The following is a 27,565-nucleotide window of genomic DNA, read 5'->3' as shown; positions in this document are numbered from 1 at the left end:
CCCCCCCCCATCCTGTGAGGGATGCGTCTGTGGTTAGAGTGGCCTCCACCGCGGGTGTGGCAAAGGGTTTCCCTATTATCAGGTTTTCCTTTGTCCACCACCGTAGCGAGAGAACCAAGGCCTGCGAGACCACCACTAGATCGTCCCATTGTCCGCTGGCCTGACACCACTGGCTGTTGAGCCACTCTTGCATTGGGCGCATGCGCATGTGAGATACCAAATAAATCCACAACGCCATCAGTCTTAGCAAGCGCATCGTCACCTCTCGACCTGCCACATATTGGGGGATCTGAAACAGCATGTTTTGGACCCTCTCGTTGGAGGGGAAGACGAGGCCGTCCTTTGTTCGAATTAGAGCCCCAAGGAATTGTTTGACTTGGCTGGAGTCTAAGCTGGACTTCCTCTCGTTGATGGAGAAGCCCAGTTGGAACAAAAGGTCTACAGTCTTTTGGGTGTTTGAGAAGCATGTCTCGTAAGAATTCCCTGTTATGAGCCAGTCGTCGAGGTAAGGGTATACTGGGATGGATAATCTGCGCAGATGGGCCGCTGCCACTGCCAGTACCTTCGTGAATACCCTTGGTGCAGATGCTATGCCGAAGGGTAGCACTCTGAACTGGTAGTGTTTGCCCTCTATCATAAACCTGAGGTATTTTCTGTGCGCTGGCAACATTAAAATATGAAAGAATGCATCTTTCATGTCCAGTGTTGTCATGCAATCTCCCTGTGATAGCAGTGGGATCACTTCCTGTAAGGTCACCATACGAAACTTTTGGGGTTTGACAAACTTGTTCGCTGGGCGCAGATCTAATACAGGGCACATGGTTAGATCCTTTTTGGGTACAAGGAAGTACACTGAATAAATACCTTCCTTTACCGGAGATACAGGCACAACCTCTATGGCTCCTTCTTCCAGCAGTTGACCACTTCTTGGAGAAGGCTGGCAAGGTGTTCTGGTGTCATGCGGCGTCCCCTTCGGGGGTCTGTATGTTGGGGAACTGTTGAACTCTATACAGTAGCCGCGGGCTACGGTGGAAAGTACCCAGCGGTCTGATGTTATTCCCTCCCATGCTGGAAGAAAAGATGTTAACCGGCCCCTGACCGGCGTTGCATGGGAGGGGATGTGAATCTTCGCGTCACTTGGTGGTGTTGGTGGCTTGGGAGCCTCTGGGGGTGGAACCCCGGCCTCTCCCTTTGCCACGGCGTTGACCCCTCTGATTGTACTGGCCACTATTACCCTGGTAGTTGCTGGCAGAATACTGTTGGTTTTGTTGCTGGCGTTGTCCACGAAAAAAAGCGCTTATTACCAAATCCCTGCCTGTTAGGGGGTTTTGAAATTTGGTCTAAGGTCTTTATTGTGTCAAATTCTTTCTTCGCGTTCTCCAGCGTGTCATCCACTGCTCTCCCAGAGAGGTTGGACACCTCTATGGGCTTATTAATAAGGGACGCTTGTGTTTCCGCCTTAAATCCGGTACTGTGAAGCCAGACGTGACGCTTCAGCAAAATTCCTTGTACCAAAGTGCGGCCAGCCGTCTCTGCTGCATCGAGGGTATTCTTGACGATGCTTTGGTTGACCGGAGAGGCCTCGTTAACTGTAGCCAGCAAACGAGTCCTTAGGGGTTTGGGAACTTCTTCGATGTCCTGTTTGAGCTTTGCCCATTGAGCATCAGCGTAGCTTGCCAATAGGGTATTATTATTGGCAATTCTGGTAGAGAATGCTGCAGAGGTGGTGATTCTCTTGGCTAGGGCATACAGCTTCTTCCCCTCTTTATCTGGGGGTGCCTCGCTGGTAGATAGTGGGACTCCTGCCCTTTTCCTGGTGTTGGTCACGACCGGGGAGTCCGGGATCGAGTGACCCTTAATATATAATGGGTCTGATTGAGAGGGAGAGAACAGTTTCTCAATCCTCGGATTGACCCCTCTCACCAATGCAGGAGTGGAAAGAGAAGGGGTAATATGTCTCTTAACTGAGGCGAGGATGGGTATAATTTGGCTAGTGGGGAGGGGGGGGGTTTCCTTGATAATCCTCTCCACGAAATTGGTGTCTGGGGTGACTTCCCCAGTTTCAATTTCAAAATGTGCTGCTGCCTTCTTCAGCAGTGCATTGAAGGTGGGTTGATCATCGACAGGCGAAGGGTTCCTGACTGGTGTAGTCTCAGTAGACCTGATGACTATACTGCTACTGCCTGTGTCTGTCGACCTAGCTGGTGACTGCCAGGGATTTGGGTCGCCCTCGCCTGTGTCCTCCTGGAATCCCTTCTCACCTAGGTTAGTTTCCTCGTGAAAACCTTCCTCTTCTTGTTGGTCTTCAACATAGGTGAACTCATCTTCCTCCTGGAAGAAGGTGTCTTCCTCAGTGGGATTGTAAGAGTATATGTCCTCCTGTATGGGGTTATAAAACTTCTGGTATTTAGCCCTTGGACTCTCCAGGGGTGCCTCCCTTGGTCTCTTGGATGCCCTGTCTTCTGGGATGGACATGAACCCGTCTAGTTTATCCATACAGGTCTGGAACCTTTCAAAGGTCCATTGAGGTCGACCAGGACGGTCTGGGAATGAAAAAGGCGTTTCTTCCTCCTGCATTTGTCTGGTTCTGTCCCATAACGTCGAAGAAAGAGCCTTTCGCCTTCTGAGTAGCCTTCTGTCGGCGTTGGGAACTGTCCTGATCCGTTTTCCGGCACTTTCAGCGTATCTTTGGCCTTGTGCGCGGTTTTCGGCGTCTCGCTCGCCATACGTCTCTGGCCGTCCTTAGATGCTATGCGCGCGAGGCTTTCGGCGATCATTCTCTCTTCCGAGGGATTGGTCGCCGTTGCGTTATGTAACGTCGTTTGCTCGTTGAGTCCTTGTTGGCAACGTGAGCGCTCTTATGATGCGCGTTGCCAGAGGTTTTGGTGTTAGCGCCCTTATTTTTAGAATGCCCAGTCGCCTGTCGCGGAGGCGGCGGCGGGAAGGCCTGACAACCCTTACGGTTGACGGAAGACGCCGGTGGGCCCGGCGTCCCCGTTGGCGCTATGGCTGCCTTCGTCTTCGACGAATGCGTGCCGGGGGTATGTGCTTTGGTGTTTTTCCGTGTGCGTCCTTGTCGGTGGGGTGTTCATCCCCATAAGCTGGGCGTGAGCCGGGCTTGCCGGGGCTGGGGACAGACGACGAGGAGCGTGAACTCTCCTTTGAGAGGTCTACAGCCTCCATTACGGGCTGTGTTGTCACTGTCTTCGTCACACTCGGCGGCAGCGGGCGAGGAGTCAGGCCTAGACATGGCGTAGGCCGCCCACCTTTTGACCCTGCGGTCTTTTAGAGTTTTGGGCTTTAGTAATTTACAGGCCGCACAGCCGTCCTCCTGGTGATCGAGGGGTAGCCAACGGTTGCACCGTTTGTGCTTATCCTTCCATGTATATTTACCCTTGCAAAGCGGGCAAAACCTAAATGGCGTCCTCTCCATAGCGGAGGGCAAGAAGTGTGACTACGACCTCGAAAGAGAGGGAGGGGAAAGAGAAAGGCATTCCTAAAGAGAAGAAAGAAAGACCACAAAACCCCACTCTCCCTACTGTGTATGGCCGGCGAGGCCAGGCCACGTGTTTGGCAGCGCCGAAGAATCCCCTCCGCTCGTCCTTCCGTCGAAGATCTTGCTCGGCGGAGAAACAGCTCTGCATCGAGGGGGGGGGGATCTACGTTATTGATATTAATGACAAACGACCAAAGGTCGAAGAAACTATTTTGCAATGTCTCCCTAGGAGCTTCGCATAAAGGCGACCAGTAGCTGGGCGGAAAAAAACAATCTGAGGGACCTCGAAGCGCGAGGGATTGTGGGTACAACGCACGTCACTATAGGGATAGTGTTACAGACACGCCTTGTCGACGTCCCCTTTTCGACTACGAAAAACAAAATGCCATACTCCGCAGTGACCACTGGATGTCAGACCTATGCACAGCATGTGAATCTAAGCAGATTAACAAACATCAGAAAATAGGATACTGGAGAAACATGTGCAATGTGAAGCTTTTCTAATACATCAGGGCACTGTTGCTTCTGACCTGTTGATCGGGTGTCATAAACTTGGGTGTCTGATCTGAGGGCATGAGGTGAGCTGCCCTGTCATTCGGGTCTTGTTAGAAGTAGTGAAGAATTACTTTATGATATGTTAGTACAGGGTTGAATGTCTATTCTCCAAGGCCCATTAACTTGGGGTGAGCCAGAGTACTACTGGATCGGTGAAGGTGTACTTTTGGCCCATTGAGGCAGTGGGGTTTAGGAACAGGTTGTAAATACTTCATTCCGCCGACCATGGTGGCCTTGAATGAGGGGAGGTGAGTCTGTGCTGCCCATGCACCAGCTCGTCCTGGTGGACCTTGGCAGGAGGAGGGGGAGATGGCTTTGTGTGTGTGAGCAATTCTCTGTGCCTGGGCTAAACACTATTCAAAACGAGGCGACGGTTAATAAAGTTAGTAATATTAGAGTGATTACACATTTCTAATGTCTATACATTCATATACTATTTCATATAGGACTATGAAAGTTTGGCAGTGTTTCGTACATCACTGAACATTGGATGACTACATTTTAGCAATCACACACGGTAGCAGTTGGATAACACATGAGGTAGCATTAGGTTTGGTGGTCTACTCAGGAGCATAAAAGCAATCAGTTCAAAAGAGTGGTAGTACATTTACATTCTTGTGCATGCATTTTAAACGTATCCCACTGTACAACATACACATATTCTTGATGATGCTTTTTCCGCCTTCCTTTGTACGTAGCAGCATTTGTTAGTTAGCACTAGGTGGGCTGTATCAAGCCGTTTCATTGGGCCTTCTAAGCACATGGTATCTTACACGGGCTGAGGTCATTCTTACTTTACCAATAGTTATGGACTTTTATCCCTTCCCCAACACGGGTGTTTATAATTAAGATAGCAACTCTATGAATCGATAGGGTTTGGTGTGTGGTTGACACTTCATTTGGGGAACATAGACAGCGGTTCATAGAAGGAGGGCATAAACACCATATATCTTAAATGTTAGAGGTAAGATGCTGGGTCGGGGCCTGTTCGATTGAGATTGTGTTTGTTATTTTCCAGGCTTGGACCGCTAGTCAGGTCACTCCGGGGACAGTGATATATTGCGGAAGGTAAATGATATAGTGTTTGTTCTTATACTTGTTCGTGTCTGGTTGCTTGTGAGAACGGGCCTTCAGCGGATCTACCATGGAGTTGAGGCGCCGGGGGAGGGCATGGCTCCCTGTGCACAGTGAGTGGGGGCCAAGCTGCAGCATTCGCAGGCTGGCTGTCTCATTTGGGTTTAGATCGCGATTATCTAAAATGGAGTCCTGATGCTTCCAAAATGGTGTCCAGGGTCTGTTACAGTACAACACGATAGGCCCTGTGTGTCGATCAGCAGTCACCCAGTCACCTGGGCCCTGGTGACAGGGGGCCCCTGACGAGCCACGAACCTCACTTAGGTGGAGCATGTCGGGGAGGGGGTCTTATAGACCTATCCTCCCATACAGTTTGCATGACAAGACTTGTAGCTTTGTAGCTCGCTCCCTCTGTGAGAAAAAGAGATGGCTACTAAAAAGATGTTTTTCAAGGTAAATAACCTGAGCGGACAAGAAGGGGATGGTTCAAATAGAGCTCCCATTAAAAAAGTTAGTACCAGGTTGAAGTTGCAGGACAGAACCAGAAAAGGGACTGGTGGGAATGTAGTTGTCAGCCCTGTTAAGAATTGTATGACAATAGGCATCTTAAAGTAAGAGCCTTGTTTTAGAGAGCGTTTAAAAAAGGATAGCACATCCAAGCATCCCTTTTTGGTAGCCACCTACAGAGTTTGGTGCGCTAGGTGCAGTGTAAAAAAAAAAAAAAAAGTAAAGCATTGCAGGTGTATAGCAAGAGAAAGGATCAAAATCTTTAGCGCTACACCAGATGCAAACTTGTTGCAACAGCAACGGTATAGTGCAACACCACAATAACATCTAACATCTTCCTGGAGGTCCCAATCTTATCTTAGCCTCTCAGAAACCCAACATGAAGAGTTTGGATTCCTGGGGGGAAGAAGATGGCCTCCCGCTTGCGGGAGTAGGTCCCGATTCAGAGGAATCATGGATGTCTCAAACTTCAACATCCTGATGACATGAGGAATGATTGGCACTTGTGGGAATGTGTACAGAAGTGGAAATTCCCAGTACACTACAAATGCGTCCCCAGAGCTCCTCTCCGAGGACATTTCCTGGAGCAGAACAGGTCACACAACATGTAGCTACTGGACGTGAACAGATTCACTGGATGGGTTCCGCAAATGGTGAAGATTTCTAGATGGACTTCCTGAGCCAACTCCTGCTCATGGCTGATCGTGCTCTGCCTGCTCAGAGCGTCCGCCATCGGATTCTCTTCTCTAGATAGGCCAACAGCCGAAAGAGATCCTTTTTGGTAGAACCTAAAACCAGAGCTGCATTGCCTCCCTGCACAGTGGTAGTGACCAGACACCTCCTGTTTTGTTGAGGTAATGCATCACCACTGTGTTGTCCATCATTATCAGGACGTTCTTCCCTGGTATAGATGGCAAAACAGTATTAGCGCCAGTCTGATCTTCCTCAGCTCTAACAGGTTTATGTGTAGTCTTGATTCTGATTAGGACCAAAGTCTGCCCATCGTCAGATCGCTCATATGAGCTCCTCATCCCATGAGGGAAGCATCCATGACTACAGTTATCTTCAGCCAGGGTTGACAAAAAGCTTCCCCAGTCATCACATTCTCCTTTTAGGTCAACCACAGGAGGTCCTGTGCTACCTTGCTCGGGTAGCAGAAGAAGGTAGTCATCCTGCCCGAAAACTGTGATCATTGGGATCTGAGGCCCCACTAGAGGGACCTCATCGTTAGGTGGGCTTCTGGCACCAGGAAAATGCACGATGCCCCAAGGCCCAGCAACCGCAGAAAGTGGAATGCCGGTAGAAATTGGGAATTCCGAAAACTTGTTACCATCACTAAGATATGTTGCGCCCTAAACTCGGAAGCGTTCACCCAAGAAGGGTACAGCTCTGCTCCAACGAACTGAAGCTTTTGAGAACATGACACCTGGGACTTCCTGAAGTTCAGGGAGAAGCCTGGTTTGTGGAGATGTGAGGGTGTCATGTCGCCGAGTTCCTGGCGTCTATGGAGCCGCTGGCGATGCAGAAATTAGTCCCGCCCGCCAGCAGCTTTCTGCCACGCCCCCCATTTCCTGGTTTCACTTTCCTTCTGTTCTCATTGGTTGAGCACTCCGCAACCCGGTGTTTTAACCAGCCACTTCCGGGTCATGGACGCGTCGCAACGTTTCCGGTTTCGTCCCGTTAGCCCTGAGTTGCTTGCTCGCTGTTGCTGTCTACCTTGCTTACTCGTTTTCCGCCGGTTGGGTCCTCGCGCCCAGTCCGGCTCCCTTTCTGCTCATCCTTCATTCCTCTGCTGTTTCTGCCTGCCCTTCTCTCGCTCCCTTTGCTTTGCTTCACTCGCCCGCCTCCTCTGCCCTCCTTCCAAGTTGCTTACCCTACCTCCTTCCCATCTTCACTTACCGCTCTTCTTCCTCTTGACTGTTCCGCTTGCTCTGTCCTTCTGTATCCTTCTTCCTCTCGCTCTGCTCCGTCTCTTCCGTGTACCAGTTCCCTGCTCTGTCCATTGGATTTGCTCTCGCCTACCACTCGGATAAGTTGCTGTGTCCATCTTGTGTACCAGTCTCCTGCCTGTTCCCCCGGACTGCCTTTGCTTACTGTTTTGTTACCTCCACTCCTAGCCTCTCGTGTACCAGTTCCTCGGACCGCTTACTGGACTGCCTGTGTCCCTGGGGGGTTCACTCCCACGTGTTGCCTCCAGACACTTTCTACCAGCACTCACCCTACAAGGATTCCTGGTTCCACTCCTCCAAAGCACCCGATGATAGCACAGGGGTTTTTTGTGCCTAAGGGCTTTTTCCCCTCCTGGTGGTTCCCGGGGGAGGGGCCCCTTGGTCTCCCTTCTTGGGGGGCACGGTGGCTTCCTCCCGGGGTCGTCCCTATCTACATTAAAAAAAGGTGCGATCATGAAGAAAGGAAAAGCAGGGTTCTTGGAAGGAAGAAGAAGGTGAGGAGTCGGGGAGGGGGAGATCTCGGAATCGACGAAGATATCACCGACCCCAGTGACAGAGGGGTCAGAAATGAGAGACTGACAACTTGCTGAAAGTTTTTAAAAATATGCCATTTTATTAAACTATGCCTACCCCGACAAGGATTTCCCTGCCTAAAATAAACTAAGGGAAACATTCTAAAAACATTCTAAAAAGGATATCTGTCCCTCACACTTATGCATACAGTAACTCAACAAGGTGGTTCTATGCGATATTGTAAAGGCCGAATCCAAAAAAGACTGATTCGTTTTGGCCGTTTGTGTGGCCTTTAAAATGCCAAAATAACACATATCTCCCCCCACCCCCCACCCTCGGAAGTCGATTCCACCCCCACACCCTCCCAATGATTTTCCCGTTATTCGACTGGGTTTAACCTACTCAAACAGCCACCCGCCCTCCCATTTATTCACCCACCACCCCTTTCCATCCCAACACATTAAACACACTTGTTGCTGCTTTCCTCTACTGCCCGCGCTGGGCACTCCCTGCATGCACTCGTGTGTGGCAGGGGCATGACAGTTAGATTTAGAAATACAGCTCTGTTGCGGTCACAGGGCGGTCCTTCTAAATCAATCTGTTTTTTGGACACTGTAAGGAAGGCATGGTATCAAAGTAAGACAGATACAAATAATCACAGTTCGAGGGTGTTTATTGAACTTTATTAGGGGTGTGAAAAACGCCCATCTAAACCTAAATCTAAGATGGGAGCAAGCTACGACCATCAAATAAGGAACAAGTTACTTACCTGTAACTGTTGTTCTCCAGCATGGGTCTGGCATGGATTCACATGCTCATGAATATTCCCCGTCGTCAGGCTGGGAATCCTCGGTAAAGAAAAAAACCAGTATCAGTTTCGTTTCTGATCTGTCTTTCGTAGTAATAACCAATCACTGGCCTCTGCGTCATACTGACCACAGCCAATGACTGCCCTCTACCTAAGCATCGCCTCTGGCAGCCATCTTCAGATTTGGAAGCACGTGAAGTGGCAGTATGACCAAGTGAAGAGCCGCAGAGGGGTAGGCGGGAGGGTTCGCATGTGAATCCATGCCAGACCCATGCTGGAGAACAACAGTTACAGGTAAGTAACTTGTTCCTTCTCCAGCATGGGGTCTGGCATGGATTCACATGCTCATGAATAAAGAATACATAGCAGTACACACATGCACAACCACGGGAGGTGGCAAAGGCTCAACATTAAGCATTACAACAAACTCAACATTAAGCATCTTACCTCCTCACCAGGCTCACCTCAGGCGAACAGGTTGCGCAGCACTGCTTGGCCGACCCTGGACTCCTCCCTGGAATCCCGATCGACGCAGTAGAATTTCGTGAAGGTGTGCGTCGACCTCCACGTAGCAGCCCTACATATGTCCAGCAGGGGCACACCAGAAAGGAACGCCGTGGTAGCTGCGATCGCTCCAGTGGAATGGGCTCTCGGACGGCCAGGCAGCGGTCGGTTTGCCAACCGATGACAGTACATGATACAGCCGGAGAGCCATCTGGAAATGGAAGCCTTCGAGAGAGCCTTCCCCTGATTGACAGGTCCAAAGTTCACAAAGAGTTGTGACGTCTTCCGAAAACACTTCGTGCGGTCCACGTAGAACTTCAGCGCTCTAGCCACATCCAGCGAGTGCAAAGTCCTCTCAGCCGGCGACGAAGGCGACGGGAAGAACACAGGCAACACCAAGGGTTCGTTGAGATGGAAGTCCGACGGTACCTTGGGAATAAAGGAGGGGTGCGTCCTGAGCACTACCCTCGTGTCGTGAAAAGTCAAGTACGGGGCCTTGCAGGAAAGGGCCTGGATCCCTCCCACCCGTCGTGCGGAGGGGATGGCCACAAGAAACGCTGTTTTCCACGACAGAAACTTCAACGGGGCCGAGTGCAGAGGCTCGAACGGAGGTCCCATGAGCTTGGTCAGCACCACGTTGAGCTCCCACGCCGGGGCCGGAGCCTTCACCGGCGGGAACGATCTGAACAGTCCCTTCATGAACTCTTTCACCAGACGATGAGACCACAAAGACGTCCGCCCTGTGGTTCTGGTGTATCGGGAGATCGCAGCAAGATGAATCTTGATGGACGCGTGTGCCAGTCCAGCTTTGGCCAGCGTCAGCAGGTACGGCAGTACCTGGGGAGCCGTAATCCGTAGAGGGTTAATCTTCTGTGCGTGGCACCAGACAGAGAACCTCTTCCATTTGTGTCCGTAGCATTTAAGAGTCGAGGACGCCCTGGCCTTTGCAAGAACCTCTCTGCAGTCGGCCGGTATGTCGTATCCTCCAAACTCTAGCGCTGCAGGAGCCAGGCCTGCAAGTTCAGCGATTTCGGGTCGTGGTGAAGGATGGCGCCTCCTTCCCTGGAGAGTAGATCCGCGTCCACCGGCAGCTTGATTGGCGGGGACGCTGACAAGTCCAGAAGGTCCGGGAACCATATCTGCCTCGGCCACGCAGGTGCGACGAGGATCATCCTGCACCGTGACCTCTTGAGCTGGTTGACGAGCCGGATTAGCAGTGGCAAAGGAGGGAACGCGTAGAGGAACAGGCCCTCCCAGGGGAACGAGAAAGCATCGCCCATGCTCCTCGCCTGGGGAAACCTGCTGGCGAACCTCCGGCACTTGGAGTTCGTCGCCGTCGCGAACAGGTCGATCTGGGGTGTGCCCCACCGTCGGAAGAGGCGATCCACTAGATCCTGCCGTAGTTCCCACTCGTGGCACGAGCGCAGCTCCGTGCTGAGTGAGTCGGCGATGGTGTTTTTTATCCCTGCCAGATAAAACGGCACCAGAAACATCCTTTGGGCGACGGCCCAATACCACAGGTCCTGCGCCTCCTTGGACAGTGCTGGGGACCTGGTTCCGCCCTGTTTCCTGATGTAAAACATGGTGGTGGTGTTGTCGGTGAAGATCCTCACCACCTTGCCCTTGAGGGACGGAAGGAAGGACCTGAGGGCCCAGAACACTGCACGGAGCTCCAGGACGTTGATATGGAGGGACTTCTCCGTCGGGAGCCAAAGGCCTCTCGCGTGCAGATTTTCGGTGTGCGCTCCCCACCCTTCCAGGGAGGCATCCGTGGTCACTGTCTCCTGGTGGTCTGGGGTCTGGAAGTCTATGCCCGCCGTCAGATGCGCGCGGGTGCCCCACCACCGGACCGCTCGGCGGAAACTCTCGTCGAGTGTGATCCTCTCCTCGAAGCTGCCCGTCGTTTGGATCCAGCGCGCGTCCAGGAACTTCTGCAACGGGCGCATCCGGAGCCTGCACATGGGAATGAGGTAGATGCAAGAAGACATCATTCCGAGGAGGGACTTAATGGACCTCACCTTGGCCGCGTCAGAAACCAACATCCGCTGTACCTTGCCCAGGATGGACCTGGTCCTTTCCTCCGACGGGGAGGCCAGAAGGGACACTGTGTCGAGCTTCGCTCCCAGAAACAGTGCGTTTTGCGCGGGTACCAGGTGGGACTTGGCGTAGTTCACGGAGAATCCCAGGTCCGTGAGAAGTTGGACGGTCCTTGCCGTGTGCTCCACGGCGAGCTCCCTCGTCTTGGCTCGGATAAGCCAGTCGTCCAGGTAGGGGTAGACGTGGATCCCCTCGCGGCGCAGCTGCGCCGCCACCGGTGCAAGGCACTTGGTGAATACCCTGGGTGCCGACCGTAGTCCGAAGGGGAGGGCTTTGAACTGGTAGTGACCACAAACCTGAGGAATTTTCGGTGCCCCTTTAGGATGGGAATATGGAAGTAGGCATCCTCCAAATCCAACGACGACAGGAAGTCTCCTTCCTCCAGCTGACCCAGGACGTGCTGGAGGGTGACCATCCGGAACTTCTGCGCCTTGATGAACTTGTTCAGACGTCGCAGGTCTAGGATGGGGCGCCATCCTCCCGTCTTCTTCTTCACGAGGAAGTATCTCGAGTAAACTCCGGAGCCCCGAAGCCTCTTTGGGACGAGTTCGATGGCGCCCTTCCTGAGCATCGCCCTTACCTCCAGGAGAAGCTGAGGGACGTGAAGCTCTTTCCTGGCCACGGGGGGGGACGCACGGGCACCTTCTTTGAAGCTCGAGCGCGTGGCCCCAGGCTAAGGCGTCCAGCACCCAACGGTCGGTGGAGATGGACTCCCACACGCTGACGAAGCTCGCCAGCCGGCCTCCCACCGGGGTGCTTCGGTGGGGGCCCGACCCCACGGCCGGTTCAATCCTGTTTCCACGAGGCTTTGCCGCCTTGACCTCCTTGGCGACGACGGCGGGGTCCGCCAGACTTGCCTCGTCCTCTGTAGGCCTCCTGAGACGACGAGCGGGCCGCTTGACGGTAGGTGGAGAAACCGCCGCCGGAACCTTTGGAGGCGCCCTTGCCTCCGCTGCTCCGAAAGGGCGTCCGTCGTTGCTGCAGAACTCCAAGGGCCCGGGCCGTCTCAGCGTCCGCTTTAATGGCCTGAAGGGAATCGTCCACTGTTTTCCCAAACAGGTTGTTCCCATCGAACGGCATGTCCAGGACTCTGGTCTGTACGTCTTGACGGAAGTCCGTAGCCTTGAGCCATCCACGCCGCCTAAGGCACACGCCGTTGCCCAACTGGCGAAACCCAGTGTCGGCGATGTCCGTCGCAATAGTGATGGCGTGGTCCGACGCCACCTCACCTTCCTGTAGGATCTCCAGGGCATCCGCCCTCTTGTCGTCCGGTAGGAAGTCCAGCAGGGGAGCCAATTTGTACCATAGCTCCCTGTCATAGCGGGCCACGATAGCCAAGGCGTTGGCCGCTTTAATCGTCGTCGCTGCAGACGAGATGACCCTGCGTCCCATAGCGTCCAATTTCTTTCCCTCGCCGTCCGGTGGGGAAGTCGATGTGGAGGCCGCACCCCCCCCGCTTTCTTCCTGGCCGGGGTAGGCTGCGCCCGGAGGCACAGGGGGGCCGCGTCCGGGACCCGGTACTTCTTCTCGTACCGGTCTCTTCTAGCTGGCGTCGTGGAAGGGTTCTTGAGGAGGGCGAGGCCCTCATCCCAAATGTCGTCCAGTAGAGGCACCGCGAGGACCGTCTTCCTCTTGGCCTCGTGCCGTTGATAAAGGAATCCTTCCTTTTTCTTCTCCTCAGGGCAGAGTTGGAAAAGCTCGGATGCCCTGGCGATCATGGAGTGGAACGATCCAATCTCGTCGGGCGGAGAAGCCCTGGTGGGAGGTGACGACGGTAGATCCTCGTCGTATACCTCGTCGTCCGTACCCGTCGCTGCCGTGTCAGTCCCTGTATCATCCCCTCGGGTGGACGGGAAGGAGGGCTGGACGGGGCGCGACGGCTGAAAAGGAGGTGGAGGGTGAATCCTTCTTTTCTTGGGCGGGGGAACACCAGAAGGTCCTGGTTCAGGATCCCCCGACGGGAGAGGTTCCTCCGTCGGCAACGGTAGTCTCGTCCTTATCTCTGAGCATAAGGACTGTATAGCTAACAAAATGGCCGCCGAGTTGTCTTGCGGCGCTGGCAGAGGGGAATCTGACGGGGGATCAGGGGCCCCGTCGGCACCCTCGACGATGTTGTCGTCACCTGCGTCGGGATCCATCCCGACGGGCCGGTCTTCTTCCACGCCAATGCCGTGGCTTAAGACCTCGATCAGCTCTTCCTCCGAGGTTGAAGCCGAATCTACGACGACGCCCTGCCCCCCCCTTTTTCTTCCCCGCCGGGGATTTCACGGGGGTCCTATCGATGGGCACAAAAGAAGACTCCCTCCGAGGTGGCAGGGAGACTCTGAGCCCCGAGGTCGGCACCACTGGTGTAGCCTCCACAGGCTGAGCCAGGGCCGCCGCGACAGTATCGATAGAGGGCTTGGCCGGATGGATTAAGGCCTTCACCACCTTAGGTGCGCTCACCGCCTTATCCTTGGGGGGGGGACACTGCCTCACTCCCCCTCCGATGGGGCCTTCGAGCTCGACCGGGGCCTCTCCAGGAGCTTCGCCGGGTGCTCGCCCTTCCTCTTACCCGACCCAGAGCGTTGGCTCGTGGCTGAAGGTGCCGGGGAGGGTGCGCCCTGCCTGGCGCCCGTAGAGCCCGACCGTTCGGCGCTCCCGGTGCCAGCAGACTCGCGGTGCTTGGCCTTGTGTTGGACCCCCGTCGCCGGGGCGTCCTCAAAGGTCTTAGAAGACCGCTCGGATTTCTTCCTCTTCTTCTCGCCTGACGGGCTCTACCCTTCCAGCCAGTTGGCGAGACGTTGATGACGGTCCTTCATGGTCCGCTCCGACATATTGCCGCAAAACGCACAGTCCTTCTCCACGTGCGTCTTGTCCTCATGTAAGCAGTAGAGACAAAAGGAGTGTTCGTCCTCCTTAAAGACGTTCTGCAGCTGGCATCCAGGGCAGACCCTGAACAGCTTTCCGGGCGTCAAGCTTCCCTTCTCCTGGGCCATGTCCGGGCCTGAGAAGCTTCTGGAGTCCTCCAAAAGCGTAGCTCGATGAAATCTTCACCTTTGAGGGGCGCAGGCGAATCCGACACGGGTCCCCGTTGATCGGATGGAGAGTCGGTGGAGCTTGAGGCTCTTTTGACCGAAAAAACGAAGTTTTTGAGAAAAAACGTGAAAAAAATATCACTAACGCTCGAGAGCAATAGCACGAGGATCCCAACACATGAACGTGCGGTAAAAATCTCAAGATGGCTGCCAGAGGCGGTGCTTAGGTAGAGGGCAGTCATTGGCTGTGGTCAGTATGACGCAGAGACCAGTGATTGGTTATTACTACGAAAGACAGATCAGAAACGAAACTGATACTGGTTTTTTTCTTTACTGAGGATTCCCAGCCTGACGACGGGGAATATTCATGAGCATGTGAATCCATGCCAGACCCCATGCTGGAGAATAATAATACAGTCCTAGTGCACAGTAGTCAAATAAAAAGAGAATATACGGGGGCACTGTGACACGCCGAACAGTATGGCCGCCTGATCTCAGAGCTCCGCGACTGCTGCCATCCTGTTGTTCAAAATCCTGCGGATCGAAACAACCACGCTCGAAACTGGGGACTCGGGAGGGTTTCTGATCCTCCACTGTGATATCTGGTGCCACTGTGAGGCGAATTGCTCAAGCTGACCCCAGGAAACATTGTGGAGAAGTGAAGCCGCCATCGTCAACGGCTGGATTGTACTGATTTGCGTCATAATTACAGAGGCGGCAGAGGCTGGTGAGGGCGTACCGTACAGTCCCAGTTCCACGCTGTGCCCCACCGGAGCAAAGTTGTTCCACCCCCCTCCCACTTCAGAGCCACATCTCCCATTGCCCATCGGACCGCTTCCGTATAGTCCTCGGAGCGGTCTGGCTTGCTTAAGCACTGGGTTGAAGCGGGCGCAAAGATCTTGCAGCCCAGGAGCTGGACCCGAGCTGGTCCGCTCCACAGCGCCACACGGATCATCTCCTCCCCCAGCTGTGGAGTCTGCATCGGATTGCAGATACGTGGGCACCGGTAACAATACCCTGCTAGATCTCCTCGACCTCCCAGCCTGCCGCCCGACGCAGCTTGTCAGCCACTCCCCATCTGCCAGAGTTTGATTGCTCGCCACTTCTGGAGCACTGTAAATACCCTCTTCCCGCGCAGACGTCCCGCTTCCTGCGGACCCATGGGCCGGTTATTCACTTAAGCTCTGGGTCGGGGAAGACATAAAGAGCCCGTAGTCTGGGACCTGTCCTTAGTCTGAAAACAAAAATGCTGACAGTGGTGCACACCTGGTAACAATTGATATAGAAATTCAAATCATCATTATATGTACAGAAGAGCTGGTTTAAGAATTTAAAGGTGCGGGGGAGGAAAAAAGGCCTTGGCACAAAGCCTAAATCAGAAAAGAGAAAATAGAAGAGGACCCAAAAAGTGGGGCCCTCCCGTCCCCTGCACACTGTTTACTGATGCCACATAGGGCCTTCAAATATATGGATATAGATATATAACAGCAGTTTGTTAGTTGAGCATATAACAATTTATTTGGCAAAGAGGAAAACAAAATTTGCCAAAAGGCACATTCTGTTGTACAAAGTAATTCGTGACGTTTAACATATTAAAACAAATTGCGAAGAAGCAATAAATGATGGAGAGGTGATGCTGTCCAATTGTGGAGTGGCCGACGCGTTTCGAGGGTAACCTCTTCTTCATAAGGGCCCAATTGAACTGTTGACAACATTTCAAGGAGACAAAAAGTAAAATCTTTTATTTTATTTCCATAACAGTCAAGGACTGACTGACAAGCTGTACATAACTCGGGATGCTAGCGAGATGGTGAAGAGCAGAATACTGGAGATCTAGTATGGTGAAAAGAGTGAACTAACAGATCAAAGAGAAACACTCTATACTAATAGCTAAACACATAACAAAGGAGATGTATTGTGTGAGATCCACCTACATGGTGGGATCTAGAAAATGGCGTGATGAAGAGTCAGACAGATCGAGATAAGCCAAAAGCGGTAGTGGGTTCTAAATAGCAAGGACCACCCTTGAATAGTGAAAAAGCTGAGTCAATATGGGGAGCGTGTTTAAGAAAAAACCATACCCCTCCTGTGGACGGAGAAAGAATAACTCCAAAAGAGCGCTACTGAATAAAATAAATAATACTTAAAATAAACCGGAAATGGTTTTGAAGAATGCACTCACTCGAGTTGCGGGACGAGTAGCCAAGGCAACAGGGGCATCCGTGTGGTCAACAAGTATTCGAAACAATTATACGATGCAGGGCATCTGCAAAGAGACACGTACTGCTGGCACCTAAGTGGGGACATATACATTTCTGTTATACTGGAGAGAAATGAACCTGGGGTCTCCCAACCGGGCAAAGGGACCCAAGTAGCGGTAGCTTACCTGTACAGTGCGGGGAACACTGTTAGTGGAAACTGAAACCGGCAGGCAGTGGCTCCGCGCGGTCGTAACCTAGGGAACGAGCTGTGCTGGGGACACGCCGTCAGACGTAGAAAGGAAACTAAATAATAAACATAGAAAAGGGCATAGAAGCCGGTGAGTGAGGAATATGGAGGCCATCATGCAATGGCGCATAGTGCAAGCGTACTCATAGGGACTGACCAGAGATCAGGATAAATAAGAAAAGTAGAGTTAATATGTTCCATAATGAAACATAAGAATTCTGGTGTTCACCATCGCAACGCATTTTATAATTTTGGTTCTAATGGAACAGAAATTTGTGAATAGTACAATAATCGTTACAGTCATGATAGATAACACAAATGGTACATGCAGTTTACTCTTAATAGTCCAAAACAAATCATGTAGAGTCATGAGGCTACTCATTATATAGTGAGACAAGTATAATTCAATGGCAAGGGGATAAAAGATTGCGATGTAGCCTATTACTCATACAAGGTTCGAACGAATGGAGAGATGGTTCAATTGGTCATTCGTGAACAGGTGCAAACATTTAAGTGAATATAGGCAAGTCAAACATAGGAAAATACAGTTCCCTTGAAGAAAACATCAAAGTCACAGCACTTGTAATGACAAAGAAAAAAATTTTTTTTTTTTTTAAGGTCCGGGATACTGACACTTGTGCATAGTAGTTGGCGATGTAACATGTGAGTTTCACAATTCACTATAGAAAGCAACTCAAAGAGAATTCATCATTCAGACCCTTAGGTTGCAAAGTGTCAAGTGTGTGGATCCAGTACTTCTCTCGCTGTGACAACAGGGATTGGTAATTGCCACCTCTGTGTGGACGTTTGACAATTTCTATGACTTGAAATTTAATTTGTGCAATCGTATGTTGGAATTCGATGAAGTGCCTTGCCACTGGGGATCTGAGATTCTTACATCTGATGGTGGATTTGTGTTCTGACCATCTTTCTTTGACGGGTCTTGTGGTTTGTCCTATGTATAATTTACCACAGGGACATTTCAATGAGTAGATGACACCTGCGGAGAGGCAGGTGGAAAAGTCTCTGATTTTGAATTTCTTCCCAGTTTGTGGGTGAGATATCGTTTCACCTTTTATAACATTGTTACAGTTCGTACAGTTCAAGCAGGGAAAGGTACCCTTCTTTATGGTACTCAGTACAAGTTGTTTGTCTTTAGGAGGTCTTTCCGCTCTCACTAGTTTATCTTTGAGATTATGTCCACGTTTAAAGGCCATCATTGGTGCTTTGGGAAATAATTTCAGGAGAGAGGGATCATTGTGTAGTATGGTCCAATTTTTACGCAGAGTTTTGCTGATTTGGAAACTCTGTCGTGAGTACTTTGAAATGTAGAGTAGCGGTGTGGACTTGTCCTTGACTTTAGGGATGCGTAGTTGTTCCTTCGTGAAGGTCTCTGATCTGTTGCGGGCTTCTCCTGTGATAGTATCTGGATACCCCCTAGATCCAAATCGTTCAACTAGAAATGAACATTCTGAGTCAAGGCCTGCTGGGTCTGAGATAATTCTCTTCAATCTTAACATTTGACTGAATGGTAGGCTTTTGAGCATGGGTTTAGGATGGAAACTGCTGAAATGTAAAAGATTATTCACGTCTGTTGGTTTATGGTACACCGTGGTGTCGATGTGACCCTCTTTGATCTGTAAGCTCACATCCAAAAAATGTAATGAAGGGTCCCCTACTTCCATTGTGAATTTGATTGTGTTGTTCACTGAATTCAGATGTTCCAAAAAAAGATCCAATTCATCTCGTGTACCACACCAGATACCGAAGATATCATCTATATAACGTTTCCAGGTCAAGATTTTAAATGACCAAAATGGGTGATCCAACACGTTTTCTTTTTCAAATTTATACATGTAGGTGTTAGCATAAACCGGAGCCATGGCCGACCCCATTGAAGTACCTGATGATTGTACATAGTATTGGCCCTGAAATCTAAAGTAACTGTTGTGAAGAATTATTTCCAGTAATTCCACAATAAATTCTTTGTTCCCTCTTATATGTTCATGATTCAACAGGAGCCAGAGTACAGCATCAACCCCTTCGATGTGGGGAATAGAGGTGTAAAGGCTGCATACATCCATACTAAAGAGAATGCAGCTAGTGTCCAGGGCTATGATTTCTTGTAGACAGTTGAGGAAGTCTGTAGTGTCCTTCAGGTAGGTTGGTATTTCCTGGATTAGAGGTTGAAGTAAACGATCCACATAGATGGCCAATGGGTCAAATATGCTATCAGTTCCCGCAACTATTGGTCTGAGTGGCGGATTAATGTTGTCTTTATGAACCTTTGGTAAGCCATAGAACACAGGCGTGATTGGATATTTGTTTATAAGGAACTGACTTGTTTTTGAATCAATCCAGTTGTTTTCCAAAGCATTGTCAATAGCTTTCTGGATGATGGCTTTGATTCTAAGTAGTGGATCATTATCAAGTTTTGTGTAAGTAACGGTGTCGTTAAGTAGTTCCAGACATCTCCGTGTGTAGTAGGATGAATCCATGATCACGATTGCCCCACCCTTATCCGCAGGTTTGATAGTTAAATCTTCATCTTTAGCCAGCTGTTCAACATGTTCAAGTTGGCTATTCTTAATATTAACTGGTTTAGTGCTATGGTAATTAATTCTTTTGAGGTCATTAATGACACTCTTCTCGAAGAGATCCAAGATCGAATTTTGAATCTGAGGGTCGAAAGTACTCTTGGGGCGCATCTGTAGGATGTCATCCTCTAGGGCCTGTGATTCTGTATCCAAATCGGATTCGAAAAACATCTTCAATCTTAATTTCCTCAACAATCTGTGAAGACAGATTTTTTCTTCAAATAGTGATGTGTTGCAAGTAGGAACAAAGGAAAGACCACGGTTTAAGATATCAAGTTGGCCACTCGTCAGGTTTTTGCTTGATAGGTTGATGACTAGATTTTCACTTATTTGTATCTTCCTTTTTGTGTTTTTCTTGCCTCGTCGTGTTTTTCTTTTTCTTTTTGTCTGTCTCTCAGGCCTAAAAAAACACCTGTGGTACTAGCAACTGTCCCAGATTGAGATGGTGTAAGGTGGGGAATTGTGGTCCCAGGTGTTGGTACTTGCTGTGGAATTTGTTCTTGTGACTGGTCTTTCGGTATTGGTTCTCCCACACTGCTACTACTACTATCACTCCCTGAGTTGGAGTTGTTAAGATTATTAGCTCGACTTCTGCTGGCGTTTCTGTGATGGTAAAACTCCTGCCAGGTATACACGATATCGTTCAAATAATCGAACGTATCGCGTTTAAACTTACGAAGTTTCCTTTGTTCTATGTCTGCTTTGTAATTGCTCAATTTGGAATTGATATCTTCCAAAAGTTGTGTCAGATCCTCTTTTGACTTGAATTCTGAAAGCTGTATTGTCAGTGCTTCTATGTCTTTGTCGATGGATGTCAATGACTTGGAAAGTTCCTCAATCGTAAGTAAGATCAAGTCAAGTGAACACTTGTTCAGAATTTGATCCCATTTAGCAACAAATGCTGTCCTTAGTCTGCCTTACAAAGGATATCTCCGGCCATTACAGCTGGGTTCGCGGGTGACTAGTGGCACGCAGGTGCCCGCCAAGATCCCCTGTATCTATATTCCAGCAATCTCCTGCCTGCCTGGCACCCGCTCAGAGGGTCTGAGCCATCAAACACTCCAAGACAAAACTCATCTATCACTCGACCCCACGCAAACTGCCTGCTCCTTTTTTTTTTTTTTTTTAATAAAAGGGCTGTCTCTAAGAAGGTACAACTTTCATAGAGCAACAACCCTTTACCACGTAATAACAATGGTTGGGGGCTCTAAAAACAAAGACAAGAGAAGAGGCCCTATGGCTGTTTTTGCAAGCGTCTCCTGCTCATCTCTGGAAACTGATCATTCTGAAACGTCCAACTTACCTACGTTTGATCTACCCTCCCAAGAGATGTCCGAGTATATGGCCGCCATGGAAAGAGGGTTTGCGGCAATTAACACTAAACTGGATGACATAGGGGATAACATTTCCTCTATTCGTGCTGACATTAGAAAAGTTAACTCAAGAGTTGCGGAGGCGGAAAACAGGGTTTCAAACCTATAAGACACGGCCACTACACAAGGCAAAACTTTGGAGAAGATCCAATTGGATGTTAAATCATTACAACACAAATGCGAAGATTTGGAATCCCGCTTGACGCGCAATAAAATTAGGGTGGTGGGGGTGGCGGAGCGCAAACTCAACACTACGATGGAACAATGTATTGAAGACATGCTTCACACCCTATTCCCAGAGACGTACTTCTCAAAGCAATTCTTAATCGAAAGGGCACATAGAACACTAGCTACACCCCCTAAACCTGGTGCACCACCTCAGACCATCATAGCTAGGCTGCTAAACTATCGGGACCGGGACGTGGTGCTCCGCCTGGCTCGCGAACAAGGCCACCTCACATTCGATTCTAATCGCATTCATATCTACCCTGACTTCTCAAGAGGGGTACAGTCTGCACAGAGATCCTCCAACACCGTTAAAAGAATGCTAAGAGAAAGTAAAATTCCATATGCCATGATGTTTCCTGCTAAACTCTGCATTCAACATGCCGGCAAGACGTAATTTTTTGAATCACCGGATACAGCAATATTGTACATTGAGAGAAATATCCCAGAGGCACCCACTGAGAACTGACCATCTTGAATCTACACTATGTAATCCAACTAAAACAAGAACTCCTGCCCCGCACTGCAGTGGCGACATTAGCAGACCGATCCATGATATTATATACCCTACAGTCCCGGAGCAAGAGCGGGCCGTGATGCTCCCCTTTTTCAGTTGGTTTTTATTGCAATGTTGCAAATGGTTTTAGGGGATACAACGCTTGATTGGGGGGATGGGGTAATATACAGGCCAGTTGCCTACTTCAAGGAATAGATTATGTTGTTAATTATTGTTGGCTGTTGAATATAGAAAGCCTGGCGATGACACAGAAGGGGAAAAGGCCTCCTAAATACGACTGTAGCACAAGACACATCGATGACATTGTATACATGGCCCCCCAACAACTGATAATACATACTAGACTCCTTTCCTGGAATATAAGAGGGCTCCTTAAGCCAATTAAGACTAGAAAAGTAATGGCATATGCCAATAGACAAAGTGGACATACTACTATTACAAGAGACTCATACTACGGACCCTATGATTAATACACTTGGCCGTGCTTGGGGCTCACAGATATTCATGACAAACTACTCGTCGCAATCTAGAGGGGTCTTAACGCTGATCCACCGCAGACTTGGCCTCAACGTACATAAAACAAAAATTGATGCGGATGGCAGATATGTACTTATCTGGGGAACACTACAGGGTCAAGATCTAATAATCATAAATACCTATGGTCCAAACATTGATTCACCCGATTTCTACCAACACGTCATAGACCTGATAACCCCGGCTGAAAACACAACAATTATATGGGGAGGAGATTTTAATACTATCTTACATCCCTGACTGGACAGAAAATCCCAGGTCCAACGTGGGAGTTCCAAAGCAGCAATCACCATAAAACAGGCTATTCTACAGCTGGCAGGTGCATGGCGAGAAATTCATCCTACCACTAGAGAATATACGTTCCATTCATACATACACTGTTCTAGTTCTAGGATTCACTATTTGCTTTGTTCAGCAGACCGGATACCCGATCTGAAAGAATGTACTCCATTGCCTAGAACATTTTCCGACCATTCTCCAGTACTGCTTGAAATCCAAATTTCGTCACCAAACCACGAACATCAGCTATGGAGAATGCATCCTGACCTCCTCCGTGATACCGCGTTGCATGAACCTCTCTCGGCTGAGATCCAGGATTTCTTCGACCGCAACCGGAACTCGGTGAAGTCAAGTCATGCGGTTTGGGAGGCCTTCAAAGTGTGGCTCAGGGGACAACTGATCTCCAAGATTCATGGCACTCTAAAAGACATTCGCACACACAATTGTCTCGAATTGAAATGCACATCAAGGAGGTGGAGACGTCATACTCCAATACCCCTGCACCTGCAACACTAGCTAGGCTCAACAAAGCTATAAACAAGTTTAAGACACTGGCTGAACAAGAGATCTAGTCTATGTCTCAACCTACCAAAGCCAGGAAGTACGGTGAAGGCAATAAGTCTGGCAAGATGCTAGCGAACCTCAACAAGACGGAGCAAGGACATAGGCAAATTACCACCATAATGGACGAAAATGGTATAACACACCTCGACCGCCTGGAAGTGAACACTGTGTTCCGGGACTTCTACAATAAACTCTACTCAAACGCTGACCAAGTGTCAGCAGAGGAATTCCGGGAGCATCTCGATTCCTTCCCACTCCCCAGACTCTCCAGGGAGGAGAGCGCAATGATAGATCTACCTCTAACCTTAGAGGATATACAACAGACAATCAGAGACTTGAGGGTGGCAGGGCCCCGGGATCCGATGGCCTCCCCGCGGATCTCTACAAAATCTACATTGACGAATTAGCCCCACGTCTCCTGGAGGTCTGGGATGAGGCCCTTGAAAACAGAATTCTCCCACAGACGAGAGAAGCCATCATTGCAGTGCTACTAAAACCTAATAAACCAGCACATACCCCATCCTCATATAGACCACTGTCTCTCATCAACGTTGATACAAAATTCTTTGCAAAAGCAATAGCAACCAAGCTAAATCCGTATATGACCAAACTAGTGCATCCAGATCAAACAGGCTTCATACCTGGACGGTCCACCGCCCTGACTCTCAGACGCTTCTTCGCCATCATGTCCAAACTAGTTCAATGGGCACAAACGGTGGCTGTCACGTTGGACGCGGAGAAAGCGTTTGACTCCATCTCGTGGAAATACATGTACGGAATACTTAAGATGGGCTTTGGTCCAGGATTCCTCAGCTTCATAAAATTATTATATTGCTATCCCAATGCTAGAGTACTGACCAATAAAACTATCCACTGCTTTCACCTTACAGAGAGGTAATAGGCAAGGCTGCCCTCTCTCTCCATTAATATTTGCTCTGACAATAGAAGGAATGGCAGCGTACTTGCGACATAACCATGCCTGGAGAGGGATCCGTATAATGGGATCTCCACAGTTCATTTCCCTCTACGGCGATGACACGATGCTGTATATCAGAAACCCTGTAACGCACTTATCACCCGTCATTCGAGGCATTACAAAACGTACTGTGTACTCCGGTTACAAAATCATACCAAGTCTGAAATAATACCACTGACCGAATCTACAACCCGGACTGCAACAATGTGTGGTCCCCCGCCTCTGCAAGATATCTGGGCATCACTTTGGCACCCGACAAAAAAACCCTGTATGCAAATAATTATGCCCCATACCCGATACAGCTTGATTTTAAACTTAAAGCCTGGGCCAAACTGCCGCTATCCTTGTACGGACGAATATCATTGCTGAAAATGGTGGTGGTCCCAAAACTGTTGCATCTATTTAACGGTATCCCGATTTGGCGAGGCAAGAGATTTTTTTGACACACTCCAGACTCTGGCAACTCGTTTTGTCTGGGGAGGGAAAGCACCCAGATTAAGCTGGTCCAAGCTGTGTGAGAGTTAAGATACGGGTGGTCTGGCGGCCCCAGACTTTCTATTATATTATTTGTCGGCACAAGCTCACTTCGCAAAATACTGAACGACTAAAACAGAGCAATTTGCACACATACATGCAGAAAAATTTGCAGCATCACCACTGGACCTTCGAAGCATGATATTTGCTAAAGTGCCACGTGAAAAGACTCTAGCTGACCCTATGGAATCAACTGTCAGAGCATGGGCACACATTTTAAAAAGAGTGAGATGTGAAGTGCTATATTGACCACACCTATCCCTATGGTAATACCCTGGGCTATAGCCTACAACAGACCCTACTATACAAGTACTATGGGACTCTACCAAACAAGCAAAGGGTGGCGATTTATTTCCAGGAGGCTGGTTCCTTACAGCTGCACAGATCCAAAACAGAGCGGGGACCAGCCTGACTACAACGCTGCATTACCAAAGATTAAAAGCTGCCTGTAAGAAGAAATGGCCGTCCTTTACGGCTGCCCCACCAATTCATACATTTCTATCAGAAGTCCTGACAGAGGAAGGTTTTATAGGTAGTGTATCCAACCTATATAGAATTACTCAATCTAACACCCCTTCCAAGAACGGGATGAGAGCCAAGTGGGAAAAAGCCTTGAACATTCAAATAAGTAAACAACAATGGGTGAACTATTGTAAATATACAAAGACCATATCCCTATGTGCCAATTTTAGATTTATTCAATTTAAAATGTTGAATCAATTACACATTACACCCAAGCAGGTCTCCATGTTTGACCCAACCAAACCGCAGGCATGCCCTAAATGTAACACAACCGAAGCAACAGCCATCCATATGTACTGGGAATGCCCGCCAATCAAGTGATTTTGGACAGAAGTGGCTGACACCATGGAGGACATTTTAAATAGGATTATTCCTCTCACACCCCAAAAATACCTCCTGGGTGATATTGGCAAGGCTTCAGTTAAGTCCCGTAGACTATTTGTTGTTGGGGGTGCAGTCGCCAAACGGAGTATTCTCAGAAAATGGAAATCAAAGGAACCCCCTACTCATAAAAGCTGGTTACTTGATCTAGTTCGTACACAAGAAAGTGAGGAATAATATGTACGAGGGATTATGTCTACATCTAGACCTAAAGACATATGGCCCCCTTCAGGACATACTTACGTACGATAGAGGAAGGAGCTGATAATACAACAAACTGAACTGTATTATGTCGAATGATATGTCCCATTCTTCTTATCTCATTTGCTCTTTACGTTCCACCTTTCTAATATTTGAGTTTTTACATTATGCAAATCTGTCAAAGTATGAATCTTGCTACAACTATGTATTTTGATACTCTTCCCTGAGTAAATGTTTCCTGTAGCGTGTCATCACCAGTGCAAAATAAAGTTTTTTTTAAAAATAAAAAGGGAATATACAAAAAAAATAATAATAATAAAATAACTATTGCCAATCCTTACTGCTATGCTACAAATAGTGTGGGGATAATGTTCACAAAAAGAAAGAAGTGTTTATAAAATGACAGATCAGGTTATTTAGGCTGTTGGCCTCCCTTCCCCACATTTTTAGAATGGGACAAGGTGGGCCATTCGAGCACAGCCCATGCTTGGGCATCTTCGGTACGATGTACCAGAAACAACGAAAAAAAAGTTCCTTTCCAAATATTCAAGTCGGGCGATTCACTCTTCATCCTGGATCTCCCCCCTGCCCCCTTCAGCCGGGCGCAGATCCTATTTTCACAATTCGATTCCCTCACTCAGGTTCAGAGCAACTTTGTTCGCAGGCATCCCTCAGGCGGGTTCACATTTGCCACAATAATATCTTCTCAGGAGAGTTACTGTTCACCCAGGATCCCCCTCTTCCGGGCTCCGACCCTTTCTCTACAATTAGTCCCACTCAGACCAATTTCAGTTAGCAGACAATTCAAGACTTGTGACTGTGCATGGGATTCAACTTAATCCGCTGCAGGACGACTTCGATTTCACAGTTCAATCATTTGTACACGTTCAGGGGGGTACCAAACAGACCTTCGAGTGAGCACCGACTTGGCGCCGGACTACTCTGTACCTGGTACCTATTTCAGTTTCATAAAGTTCAATTGTATTAAAGTTCTTTCTTCATACAATGTTGCCACCAGCAACCTTGAGCAGAACACAGGCTGGTCTGTTATCAGTTTCTCCAACTCACCGACTGTGCTGAACTAGCTGGCGATACTTTGCCGTCAAGTTGAGGACATTACTGCGGTGGCAATCGCTTCTCCCCGCCATGACCATTAATGCGGGAGGGCCCTGTGTACCTTTGACACACACAACACCGTTTGGCAGTTGAAATTCCCCGTCTTATGTTTATTTTCCTTGAGGCTTCTTGAAAAGGGCATGGGTAATTCATTGTCGTCCTCTCTGGTTTCGCCGCCTTTCTCCTGGGATTAGACTGCCATGTCGGAATTGCTGCTTCCTAGTGCACTTTGCCTTGCTCCGATTGTACATTCGCGCTCTGCCTTTTATCCGCATCGGGAGGTGTGATGAAGTCAGGTGTGTGTAATTATCAATAATTGCCTGACTCTGCCAGACCCTTGCGTTGGGACATGTCAGGTATCCAGCTCTGGTGTTAGTCTGTTGTCGCTCACGATGAACCGTCCGTGAGAAAATGTTTGTGTAGGGAAAGGGGGTGAGGGTGTTTAGAGTTTCTAGGTATCCTACCTGGTAGGATGGGGAAAATAGGTTATAAAGGAAGAGGATACAGCGTCTCACCCTTCGGTGTCCCACTTCCACTCCCCAAATTCCACCCGCAGCAACTGGATCCAATAGTGATGGGCATGTCCTGGCCACCTGGATGACAGATCCCCAGGGACGAGCGGGTGAGACACCTTCAGGCTTCTCACAATACTCAACAAAGCAATGCATGCAAGTTCAAAGGCAACAAAAATAACAGTTACATTCACAATATGAAAGTCTTTTCTTATGATCTGGGTGAATTAACCTCCACAGTTCCAAAAAGAAAAAAGAAAATCTTG

General features: G+C 49.2%; 2 protein-coding genes across 6 annotated transcripts in view; both read right to left on the bottom strand.

The window, feature by feature from the left end:
• Positions 1-27,565, bottom strand: part of SESTD1 (SEC14 and spectrin domain containing 1) — a 1,198,983-nt gene that overhangs the window by 979,307 nt on the left and 192,111 nt on the right. The window lies entirely within an intron of this gene.
• Positions 16,012-20,674, bottom strand: LOC138488785 (uncharacterized). The gene is made up of 3 exons (XM_069616094.1): positions 16,907-20,674; positions 16,703-16,813; positions 16,012-16,222 (listed from the first exon to the last, which is right to left on the bottom strand). Exon 1 carries the CDS (start codon positions 19,734-19,736, stop codon positions 17,649-17,651), a length of 2,088 nt encoding a protein of 695 aa, XP_069472195.1. The 5' UTR covers positions 19,737-20,674; the 3' UTR covers positions 16,012-16,222; positions 16,703-16,813; positions 16,907-17,648.

This window comes from Ambystoma mexicanum, chromosome 9, assembly GCF_040938575.1.
Source record: "Ambystoma mexicanum isolate Mex_15411 chromosome 9, UKY_AmexF1_1, whole genome shotgun sequence".
Classification (NCBI taxonomy): Eukaryota; Metazoa; Chordata; class Amphibia; order Caudata; family Ambystomatidae; genus Ambystoma; species Ambystoma mexicanum.
This window is presented reverse-complemented; position numbering and strand designations above follow the sequence as displayed.

Coding starts and splice junctions, on each gene's coding strand:
- LOC138488785 (XM_069616094.1), bottom strand. CDS start 19,736: ATGTTTTTCGAATCCGATTTGGATACAGAATCACAGGCCCTAGAGGAT.